The 12,722-nt window shown below is 40.1% G+C and overlaps 1 protein-coding gene across 1 annotated transcript in view; it reads right to left on the bottom strand.

Annotated features, from left to right (window-relative positions):
- Positions 1-12,722, bottom strand: part of XRCC5 (X-ray repair cross complementing 5) — a 98,878-nt gene that overhangs the window by 59,931 nt on the left and 26,225 nt on the right. Inside the window, exons 11-13 of the mRNA XM_017895465.1 lie at positions 9,553-9,690; positions 8,591-8,681; positions 5,489-5,622 (exon numbers count right to left, since the gene is read on the bottom strand). Of these exons, the coding sequence (XP_017750954.1) occupies positions 5,489-5,622; positions 8,591-8,681; positions 9,553-9,690 (363 nt within the window). The remainder of the gene's footprint in view (positions 1-5,488; positions 5,623-8,590; positions 8,682-9,552; positions 9,691-12,722) is intronic.

Here is a 12,722-nt window from a genome sequence, read left to right as displayed (position 1 = left end):
TATAAATTTGTAATTCTAAAAAAAACAAACAGACCACCAGGGAGCTGAAGAGCTCCTGTAATTTCAAAATACTACTCCTATCACAAAGTATATGATTTATACTATCCCATGGACTCCTTTCCTACACTGAGGAAAATGTAAGCTGAAAGTTTCTATTCTAAAAAAATAAAAGATGCTTAGGTTTAATAGTGAGTATCATCCAAGAGTCAATGTCCTGTAAGTTTCAAAAACCCTGAGGTAGGAATTAAGTACCAATTTCCTCCAGAAATTCCATGCGCTTCTCCCTGCTCTCTCCCCATTTCAACCACCAACCACAGCTCTTCCTTCTCCATAGTACATATTCATTCCTCTCAAAGTTTGATGCTTGCTTTCTTTCCTAATTACTTGACTTTCCCTTGAGCATCAATAACATCAGGCCTATTCAATGTAAAGCAAGATAATCACAAAATTGTTTAAGCAAATCCAAACGATCCCAAACTCTGTGAATCTACCCCCTCCACCTTCTTATTATGCATAATCCTTTATTCATAGTGCTCTCCCTTGGTTCATTAAAATATCTCAACAGCTTAGAATGTCCTAAAGATGTAAAGCAGTAATCAAACACCCAACATAGCAGACTACCTCTCATAAACTCCTAAAGATTCTGTCTGTGATATCCAATTGACATGTCTTGGAAAAGGGCTAGAACAACCAATGGACAAGTATCCTACCCAGCCTTCCTACTGAAAAACATTCCAGATTTTCAGCATAAACTCCAGGCAATCTTTTCAGTGTCATCATCCATAAGTCAATAATAAAGGATCTACAAGAGATGTTCTTAAGTACCAACCTCCCTCTCGTATTTTCTGAAAGGTCACATTTTAGGCAAATTAAGCTAAGCGAGATACTTACAAAATTCATTCAGGTAAAAATTCCCAATGCATTAAAAAAAAGGGATTATGAGAAAGTGACATTTCTGAGTGGCTGGGAAGCTGAGATCACAGTTCTTGACCTATTTATTTCTCTTTTAAACAACTGTTGGCTGGGCGCGGTGGCTCAAGCCTGTAATTCCAGCACTTTGGGAGGCCGAGGCAGGTGGATCACGAGGTCAGGAGATCGAGACCATCCTGGCAAACACGGTGAAACCCCGTCTCTACTAAAAAAAAAAAAATACAAAAAACTAGCCAGGCGAGGTGGCGGCGCCTTCCCAGCTACTCAGGAGGCTGAGGCAGGAGAATGGCGTGAACCCAGGAGGCGGAGCTTGCAGTGAGCTGAGATCTGGTCACTGCACTCCAGCCTGGGTGACAGTGAGACTCCATCTCAAAAAAAATAATAATAATAATAATAAATAAATACACACATTTAAAAAAAATAAAAAATAACTGTTACTCGATGTGATTTTACAATTTGAAAAGATTAGAGGAAAACCTACAGACCACAGTAGCTCAGAAGTTACTAATATACTGATTTTAGTAACATTGCATCAATTATTTAAAAGGTGGTTTTAACCGTTATATATTTTTAGCATTTCTTTCCAAAATTAGAATTAATCTCTTGATAACAAATTGATTATTAATCTCTCTCACCTTCTCCAAGCTCATTTACCCTTAGCTGTAGGTATTTCATTCAAAAAGAAAAAAGTAGCCTTCTTGGGTCCTACAACCTCCTACAGATTACTGTGTCCTCTCTTTCTCTCCCTTCATCAGGAAGTCTTTCTCATCTAGGCATTGTAACCTGGCTTGCACACCACTACTCAACTGATTCTGTGTCCCCAAAGTCCTCAAACTGGACTACGAATTCCTAAAGACCCTTTGCTAAGCTCACCTCTACTCGCCACTGTGCATCTGACTTGGCATTCTTTCCTCTCCAACTCTTCTCTTCCTGTGCCTTCCAAGATGCATTTCTCCTAATTTTCTACCTTGCTGATTTTTGTTGGGGGATGGAGGTAGGAGCATTTGGTTTTGTTTTGTAACAGCCCTTTTTTATATGTCTAATTGTTCACTCATATGTTGGGGTTCTCTACTTAGTTCTCTCTCCTTCTCACCCAATGTATTCTCCCAGACGATCTGACTCACTTGTCTTTCTGCCTCAATGAGGAGGACTCTCAAATCTGTGTGTTTAGACCTGACTTGTCTTCTGGGCTCTGCAACCGTTTCTAACTTCCCACTGAGTGACTATACCAGGATATCCAATAGATTTTCTCAAATTTAACTCTTGTGAAAACAAATGAATTATCTTTTCTACCTGCTCATTCTGTATTCCTTATCATATTGAATGGTGACATCATCTTTTCAGTCACCCAAGCTAGGATCCTGTTATCTTCAATTCCTCTTTATTTTCCATCAATCACTCAAGTTCTAGCTATACCTTCTAAATGCCTTAAGAATCAATTCTCGTCTCCACTCTCTCCATCACTGCTTTAACTCTTAAGCCTTCAAGTGGGCCACTGAAAATTCTTTAATAATTACCCACTGCTGTAAAATCCAAATGACTGAATGTGGCATATAAGGTACTCACAACCTACCTACAACTTACCTTCTCTGTCACCTTTTCCATCATTTTCCCATACAGAACGTATACTGCAGCCAAAGGGATCCACATCCTAGCTCTTCATATTTTCAAGCTTTTCCACATCATTTATTTTGCTTGGCATGCTCTCCTTACAACATGCATCCCCTTTGCTCTTTTAGAACTCTGTCTGAATGCTCATTCCTCAGCAAAGCCTTCCTTAAGTCACCCACTTGCAAAAATCTTTTCCTTCTTATTCTCATGGTGTTTTCCAACCACTGTTTTAACTACTGGTTTTTTATCTCTATACTTTTCTCATTCTTCTAGAGGGGTCCATAAAAGAAGTAAGCTTGGCTGGGTACGGTGGCTCACACCTGTAATCCCAACAGTTTGGGAGGCCGAGGTGGACGGATCACGAGGTCAGGAGATAGAGACCATCCCAGCTAACATGGTGAAAACCCGTCTCTACTAAAAAAAAAAAAAAAAAATTAGCCGGGCATGGTGGTGGGCGCCTGTAATCCCAGCTACTCAGAGGCTGAGGCAGGAGAATGGTGTGAACCCGGAAGGCAGAGCTTACAGTGAGCCAAGATCAAGCCACTGCACTCCAGACTGGGTGACAGAGCGAGACTCCGTCTCAAAAAAAAAAAGTAAGCTTATAGTATCTTTAGTATGTGGTCCATTGTTAGTACTCAATAAATAAGTTTTTTTAAGTTTATATGTCCCAGTAAAGATACTTCTTTATACAGATAAGCCATATTAAAACTCTCCCCACAAAACAAACTAATAAATATCAAACTTGTGCTTGCAGCCACTTTGGAATATAAAAATGCCCGCATTTATGGCTTGTATCTGTCTGTTATTCCAAGAAACATTTATTAAAGATAAATACAACCTACCCTAGATAAGTGTGCAAAATAGTATTAATAGAAGTTTCTCTTTTTCTCCATAGTGAACCATTTTGGTAAGCTTTGAACTGGTCTGCTCCTACCTTTCCTACAAATGGCACAAGGCTTTAGGTCTTCAAGTATACTTGCCAAAAACCACCAAAGGATTTTTATATCTGTAATTTATACTTCATTACACTTAGCATGCCGCAGTACAGATGGTCCCTGGTTTATGATGGTTCAACTTACAATTTTTCTACTTTACAATAGTGTGAAAGCGATACTCATTCAGTAGAACTCAGTAGGACACCCGCAATGCTGGGCAGTGATACCAAGCTGCAGCTCCCAAGGGTAGACAACCTTTACAGTGCATTAGGCTGCAAGATGATTGTGCCCAACTGCAGGCTAATGTAAGAGTTCTGAGCACATTTAAGGTAGATGAGGCTAAGCTATAACAATCGGTAGGTTAGGTGTAGTAAATGCATTTTCAACTTATATTCTCAATTTAGATGGGTTTACAGGCATGTATCCCCATCATAAATTGAGGGGCATGAGTATTCAGAGTCAAGTCTTCACATGTTAAGCCTCACATTTCTAATTTTAGAACAAAAGATTTTTTTCACTACTTAAAAGAATTAAAAGCATCAAAAAAACAGGCAGTTTCTTTCAAGTAGAGGATCCCTCAAATCACAAGCCCCAATACGAACTTTAGTTACAGATGTTTCATGAAGTGAGTCAAAAGGGAGAATCTGTGTCTCTCCAGCACACGCCCTGTTACTCCCAAGCTGCAGAAGAGGGCCCTCTACTCCTCTGTGAGCAACAGCTTGCCTAAAAAAGCTGCTTATAATCTTTTTTCCAGTTTTGTGAGGCTCAGAGAAGCCTATGTCCTGCTCTCATCAGCTGAATCCAGGACTGGAATATTCCTTTCTCCTTTAACCATGGTCTAGCCCTCACCTTCCTCAGCATAAGTCAGCTCTCTTGTCAGCTTCCCCAATTTACCTTAATCCAATCTCTGCCTTCCAATTCCTTTGGCCTAAGATTCAGAAGTACATTTTTTATATTTTCTGTATTTTAATTATTCTTTATTAATTTCACAGTATAACCTCTTTATCTGACCCCTATGCTCCCTTTAATTATGAAATTTTTGAGAAATGTGGCACTAGAACATTTCTTCTCTAACAATGTTATTATAGAGTTCACACAAGCTCTCCTACTATTTTGATACAGAAAATGAAGAAAAGTGTTATTTACATACAATACAGGAGAAAACCCTGAAAAAATACAAAAGAGGCACCTGGCGGGGGCAACGGTACACACCTGTAGTCCCATCTACTCAGAAGGCTGAGGTGGGAGGAATGCTTAAGCCCATGAGTTAAAGACCACCCTAGGAACCTTTTTTTTTTTAAAGACAGGGTCTCACTCTGTCGCCCAGGCTGGAGTACAGGGGCGTGATCTCGGCTCACACCAACCTCCGCCTCCCAGGTTCAAGCAATTCTCCCACCTCAACCTCCTGAGTAGCTGGGATTACAGGCGTGTGCTACCACGCCCAGCTAATTTTTGCATTTTTTGGTAGAGACAGGATTTCACCATGTTAGCCAGGCTGGTCTTGAATTCCTGACCTCAAGTGATGCGCCTGCCTCAGCTTCCCAAAGTGCTGGGATTACAGGAGTGAACCACCACACAACGGCCAAGAACTTGTCTTTACAAAAATTTTTTAAAATTAGCCGGGCATGGTGGCATGTGCCTGCAATCCCAGCTGTTCAGGAGACTGAGGTGGGAAGAGTGCTTGAGCACAGGAGTTTGAGGCAACAGTGAGCTATGATCACAACACTGCATTCCAGCATGGGCAACCGGCCTTCCTGTATTTTTTTGTTTAAGTAACCTTCTTCCAGAAAAAAGAAAAGAAAGTAAACATTTTAACTTTATTTTCTTTTAAGAGCTCAGAATACTTTTACCTTTTGAAGTAAGAGAGGAAGATGTTATTCTTCCATTAAATAGAGCAAATGGGGCCTTTAGAGAATAAAGACATTTATTTAGGACTGGCCAATGATTGTAAATTTGCACTGAGCTCTCTTTCATTTAAAAGAAATAAGACTTGTTCATTCTTCCTCTCTCACCTGAAATAATCTCTGAAATCGAGGATTTGGGATTTTGGTGGTTGGAAACAAGTCTTCAAGGGTGTCTGTCTTCTCATCTTTCTTTGCCAAGCTCATGGAGTCAATCAAAGCATCAACAGCATTCAACTGTGCCTCTTAAAGATAGAGAAGCAGAAAGAAAAAGTATTATTTTCATTTTTCTCCATGAAAACAAATGCTTTCTATGTAGAGCTATCCACAGCAATATTGGTAGGTTATACAGTCCTGGCCCTGCCAAAGTATTCTCTAGCTATGCACGCATTTAACTCAAGACTTGGTTTTCTTATCCATGAAAAGATCGATTTAGAGTGATTGATTGATTAGGTTCCAGTTCTACCATTCAGTGAGCCTTTGACAACAGAGTATCAGATCAAAAGCAAGAGAGTTTGTTTCAGAGGAATACAGCCATATAAAAACCAATCCCTATATGGAGATTGGAACAAAATATTTAGTATTCATTGAGCTAATATTTTAAAACTAGTGATTAGTTAAAGAAGAAAACATTAAAAGAAAAAATCTCTCTGGTAATGAAGCATAAGCATTTTAAGGACTTTAATATAACTTTTATCAGAGTACAGTACCTTAACAGGAAGATACCACTGGATCAGGGTGAGCTGATTCCTTCACAATCTACCAAGGCAGAATAAGCTCTCTCCTCTCTCAATGCCTCCATGAAACTAATCACACCTGAGTACATGTCTTATCCTACTCCATTCAAACTCTCAAGCTCCATGAGAGCAGAAATATGACATCCTCTTTCCTTAGGTTTCTCCTAATACTAATGGAAAATAAGTGCTCCTCAATAAAAATCTACTCAGTCAATAAAAATGGCACAGCCCAAAGCAATATGGATGAAAGGCAATGCTCCCAAAGATACTTCTGCCTAAACTACTGTGTGTAACTTTCATTTTCCTGATTTATACAGCAGTTCAGCTGTTGAACCTGAGGCACTATTTTTGGAACATCCAGTCACCAGGCAAACGGTGGAAGAGAGAGAGTAAGCAGTTTCTAAAAAGTACATTATACTTCTATGCTTCACCTTTTCAAATATCCCTTTTGTACAGCTACAACAAAATAAAAGAGCATACAGATATTTATCATGAGATATTTCTTTTCTACCTGTTTATGGACTTTTCAGGGGAGGTTTTAGGCAATGGCACAGCCAACACCATCTTGAACTTGCTAATTCAAGGCCCTCCCAGCAACAGGTAGGAGGCAGTGCTTGTGTATGTGAACATTCAGTGATTTTTCACCTACTACTACAAGGTAGTAGGAGGCCAGATCATCCTGGCATTGCATCCCTACATAGACATCTACTGGGAAATACACGAAATAACTTTAATGGTCCATTTTTCCAATGGAGAAAATGTAAACAAATGCTAACTCACAGAAAATAGATAACAGAAGATATTTAATGTTTTAGATCCTGAGTGATTTATGTTGACGAAATAAACTATTAACAAAGTGGGTTTTTAAAAATATTCTGGGCTGGAAGTGATGGCTCATGCCCATAATTCCAACACTTTGGGAGGCTGAGATGTGAGGACTGTTTCAGCCCAGGAGTTTAAGACCAGTTTTGACAACATAGTGAGATTCCATCTCTACAAACAATTTTAAAAATTAGCCAGCCATGGTGGCGCATACCTGTAGTCCCAATTATTTGAGAGGCCGAGGAGGGAGGATTGCTTGAGCCAGAACTGGCTGTGCCCCCACCCAAATCTCAACTTGAATTGTATCTCCCAGAATTCCCACATGTTGTGGGAGAGACCTGGGGGAGGTAAACAAATCAGAGGGGCTGGTCTTTCTCATGCTATTCTGATGATAGTGAATAAGTCTCTAGATTTATTCACTTCAGATCTGATGGGTTTATCAGGGGTATCTACTTTTGCTTCTTCCTCATTTTCTTTTGCCACCACCATGTAAGAAGTGCCTTTCGCCTTTTGCTTCCCGCCAAGATTCTGAGGCCTCCCCAGCCTCTTTTTCTTCCCAGTATGTCTTTATCAGCAGAGTGAAAACAAACTAATACACAGGGAGTTTCAGCTATGATCATGCCACTGCCCTCCATCCAGGTGACAGAGTGAGACCCTGTATCAAATAAGTAAGTAATTAAATTAAATATTCTACTCATTTAAGTTTTGGAATTATCAAGAAGTAGAGACAGGGTAATACTGTAACACAGTGGCAACTTCCATACAATCAGGTCCATGCCTGCCTCCACCGTGATGCAGACAGACTCATTTATAGAAGGAAGGTAAAGATACAGGCCCTAGGGAACCAACTGATTCTTGGCCTGTTGACAGCACACTACTTCCAAAGGGTCTAGCCAAAATAACATAAAGAATTGAGTTCCGAGACCCACCTCACAATTCCCTAATCCTGCACTGACAGAGACAGTATATTTAAACTTGTAAACTAAAACATCTACGCATCATTTGTTGTTCTTTTTGGTATGTTTTCTACTTCTGCGCCCTATTATATTTTATTACAATTGTTTTAAATGATAGACTCTCTGAAAGACTGGACCTGTGGCTGTAAGAATCATTCTGTATAGGACCCTGACATTTGCAGCCAGATGCTCAGTAAGGGCCTTTCATACCAAGTCTGAAGTAACTCCTTAAAGCCAGAAATAAGTAACAATGAGACGTGGACTGTTGGTGCAAACTACAAAAACGGGGCAAAGAGAAAAGTTAATCTTCAGCACTGTCACTTTTCATTTCAAAGCTACATCAGACTTTACATAGAACACTGAAATCACAGGTTTGATACTAGTTAGATTGACTTCAGCAGGGGCAAACTCTGCTCACAACTAGAGATGGACATCCATTACCATCAAGTTTTCCCCTAGGTACATGCTCCAAGGCAAAAACTGGACAGTGTTGGATGAGTTTAGGGCAAACCTATCCCTACTATTGGAAAAACACCAAGTAAACCACCTTCATCATTACTGTGTGTAAGTGTATGATTGGAAATCCAACTAATTGAACGCTGTAAATACCTGGCCCCAACCAATAACTAGCAGACAGGTGATTTCCCAAGAACAGTGTGTGTAGAGTAAATGAGTGATCTAAATGAAAACAAACTCACCAGTGGGAGCATATTTCTTACTGTTTTTCAAGGATGAAAACATGTATTGCCGCAAGTCTTCCATGAAAGGCAGCTGCACATACACTAAACACTAATGAGAAAGAAAGGGGGTAAATGCAGAAATGATCAAAGTAATGAAAAAATATACAACTGATCCCAAATTCTGTGAAAGTAGCATAACAGAAATATTTCAAACATCAGACAGCCCAATTCTGGCACATGAAAATTGAAGTGTTTTGACTTCTGCTATTGGCTGTTCACAACTGCAAACAGTATAGAGAATATTAAACATAAGAGAAATGCATAAAAGAAAGACTACTAAAGGACTGCTATAAATTGCATGACCAATACAACAAATGAGAAGATTGGGGTGCAGAAGATTGACCTGGATGTCAAGACATGTGCCTTCTCTTTCTAGTTCTGCCACAGTAAATTCTCTGAGACAGAGGAAACGGTCAGGAATTTAGAACTGTATTTTACACAAGAGAGCCCTTAAATAAACTGTATCACAAGGATCACAACAAAATCACATCCTCAACCTGTATTCATAGTTCTCATTTGTAAAAATGGAGGTAATTTCTCTTTCTATTTGGTTCCAATAAGTCAAGAAGGATGAGAACCAAGAAAAGGCCATGGTGAACCTTTATGGATTAGATTATTTTAATCTAAAAAGATTTTCATAATACTTAGTAAAGAGACTCTTATAATACTTTATAATTAAAAGATTCTTATATTATCTTTATAATGTATACTTTTTCCTCCAACTGAAAGTGTGGTTCACAAACCAGTATCAGCATTTTTCAAGAGAAACGGAGAATCGGTGCCCTGCTCCAGAACTACAGAATCAGGATCTGCATTTTAACAAGACCCCCAAGTAATTACCATGAACATTAGCAGCTGAGAAACACTGCTTAGACTAAAGGAACTGAAGAAAAAAAAAACATTAAGACTTTGGGTTTTACCTCATAGTTATGCTTGATATGAGGAAAAGCCACACCAACTTGAGGATTAGCTCTTTTGTCATAAGCATATCGAACTATGGCCACCATGTCTAAATCATCCAAAGCATGAATCAGGGAGGAAAGTGCAACTGCTGCTGCCTGGTAAGAAACATGGATGTATTAACACATATTCAACATGTGAGAGTTTTCACAACAGAACTAAATACTTTACAACTGTTATCGCTTTCTTTCCATTTTATATTTTTTAGGTGCCCCCTTACTTTAAGGACGAACTGCACGCATTTGCTTTTGATTACTAAAATTTACTGCAGTTCTTCTGGGACTAACCTCATTAACTAAATCCTGTCTTACTGCTCCAACCTTCCTTCTCTAAATTTATCTTTACCCTAAAAATAAACTCGTCTCAGCCCTCCTAAACAAAATCTTTTGTCCCTCCCACTCCATAAATTGCTATCAGTATCTTTCCTATCTTTACCTCTAAATTTCATAAAATAATAGGCATGCTGTTTCCACTGCTTAGTGCATAACTATTCTTCAGTCTAGTCCAGCTACTGCCCCCACTTCCTTACTAAAATTATCCTCTAAAGTCACCCATCACCTCCTAATTGCCAACTCCTTGGTTCCTGATTTTTTTGTTTGACAGTAGCATCTCACCATTCCGCTGTCTCTATACTTTCTCCTTCCTTGGCTTCAGAAACAGCATTCTCCTGATTGTTCTCTTTTCCCCAATTTGTAAATTTTACTTTAGGCCCTTCTCTCCTCCTCTCACTCTAAAACTCTACTTGGGGATTATTTCATCCAGTCCCACGAGTTGATGAATCAAAAATCTGTACATTCCTTTTTTTTTTTTTTGAGACAGAGTTTCGCGCTTGCTGCCCAGGCTGGAGTGCAATGGTGCGATCTTGGCTCAAGCGATTTTCCTGCCTCAGCCTCCCAAGTAGCTGGGATTACAGGTATCCACCACCACACCTAGCTAATTTTTTTTTTTTCTGTAGAGACGGGGTTTCTCCATTTTGGTCAGGCTGGTCTCGAACTCCTGACCTCAGGTGATCTGCCCGCCTTGGCCTCCCAAAGTGCTGGGATTACAGGCATGAGCCACCGTGCCAGGCCTGTACATTCATTTTTAAAATTCTCCTAAGATCTAGACTTAGATTGCCTACTAGCTGGTGGATATTTCACACGGCATCCTCAGTTATCTCAAACTGTTCAGTATGAACGGTTCACATTCACCACGACAAGACAAAACCTAAACTTACTATCTTTCCCCCTCGATCTCCCCCTGGATTCCCAATTTCCATTAACATCATTGCCCAAGCAACCAAACTGGAAGCCCCAGTCTTTGATAATGCCACTGCACCGTTCTTATCTTTCACTTCTTTTTTTTTTTGAGACAGTCTCACTCTGTCCCCCAGGCTGGAGTGCAGTGGCACTATCTCGGCTCACTGCAGCTTCTGTGTCCCACGTTCAAGCAATTTTTGTGCCTCAGCCTCCTGAGTAGCTGTAATTACAGGCGTGCACCACCATGCCCAGCTAACTCTTTGTATTTTTAGTAGAGATGACGTTTTGCCATGTTGCCCAGACTGATCTCGAACTCCTGACCTCAAGTGGTTCACCTGCCTCGGCCTCTCAAAGTGCTGGGCCTCATCATCCCTCACCTTTTAAGTGTTCACGAAACTCTACCTATTCTACGTCTACACTGTCTCTCAAATCCATCTCTTCCCTCACAGCCTGCTCTGTTCACAGAGTTCATCACATCACCCCCTTCCAGTGGTTCCTCCATTCTGGCCTTACTGAGCTATCACTGACTGGGGGCAGGTCTCATACTTGGCCTTTGCTCATATCATGTCCTGCTAGTTAGAATGCCCCCTTACTAATCTCTGGCTCTCCAGCTTCTAACCTTTTCTCAAGGCTTAGTAAATTGATACCTTCTCCATTCCAGATTTACCTTAGTCAGTTCTCTCTCTCTCTCTCTGTAGAACTCCCCAAACACTATGTACTTTTCTCACTATCATGGTTAACCTTATCAAAGTTAAAAACCTATGACCTCTCAGCCATGCTGTTGTAAAAACAAAACAAATGAACAAAAAACCTATGACTCCCAAGACCTGGCCATTAGAATCCTGTACAGATTTCATAACAGAATCATTACTTTTTCAGTTCAGTTCAAAGGCTATTTTACTCAGTGCCTGTTCTTTGCCAGGCACTGTCTTGAGCCCTGTGAAAAAACAAAGATGAGTCCCTGACCTCACTTAACTAATACATTCTTTACTAGCAGAAATGAGCTATGTAGGTATGTAGCAAATATGGAACATGTATGTTCTAATAGTTAAGTCCCATAAGAAAGGGCTAGATAAACACAATGAGAATCTGAGGAAGAGACTACTTTCAATTTGTTTGAAGTTTTTTTATTTATATGTCTTTGATAACACCAATTAGGATGTTTAAAAGAAGGAAGGGGCCAGGCATGGTGGCTCACGCCTGTAATCCCAACTCTTTGGGAGGCCGAGGGGGGCGGATCGCCTGAGGTCAGGAGTTCAAGACCAGCTTGGCCAACATGGTGAAACCCCGTCTCTACTATAAATATAAAAAGTAGCCGGGCGTGGTGGCGGGCGTCTGTAACCCCAGCTACTTGGGAGGCTGAGACAGGAGAATCACTTGAACTCAGGAGGCAGAGGTTGCAGTGAGCCGAGATCATACCACTGTACTCCAGCCTGGGCTACAAAGAGCCAAACTCCGTATCAGAGAAAAAAAAAAAAAAAGGAAGGATGGGGCTGTGAATGACTGCTACATGGTAAGACAGTACTACACCTGTGTATATATAACTCAACTAAAGCTCCATTTCCTTCCTTTCTTTTCCCCCCTTGTTTTCTACACACAGTGCAAATCAGCACATAAAAGTACAGATTCTCAACACAAAAAATTATATGCTAATGACCAGAGAAAACTGTAAGAGGGAATTATCCAAAGAATCAGAATATTTGAGCTAAAAAACAACAGTATTGATCCAGTTTAGCAACCCACATGTATATGAGTGATAAAGACTTTTCCTGTAAACTTATAGAAATGGGGATCTGACCATCTTACAAGAAAACAATCCAGTGAGGACAGTAATTCTTGTTGACAAAATAATTCTTCATCTTGAACAAAAACCATTACCTGCTGTTTCCAGT

This window comes from Rhinopithecus bieti, unplaced genomic scaffold (genome assembly GCF_001698545.2).
Source record: "Rhinopithecus bieti isolate Rb0 unplaced genomic scaffold, ASM169854v2 scaffold_26676, whole genome shotgun sequence".
NCBI lineage: Eukaryota > Metazoa > Chordata > Mammalia > Primates > Cercopithecidae > Rhinopithecus > Rhinopithecus bieti.
This window is presented reverse-complemented; position numbering and strand designations above follow the sequence as displayed.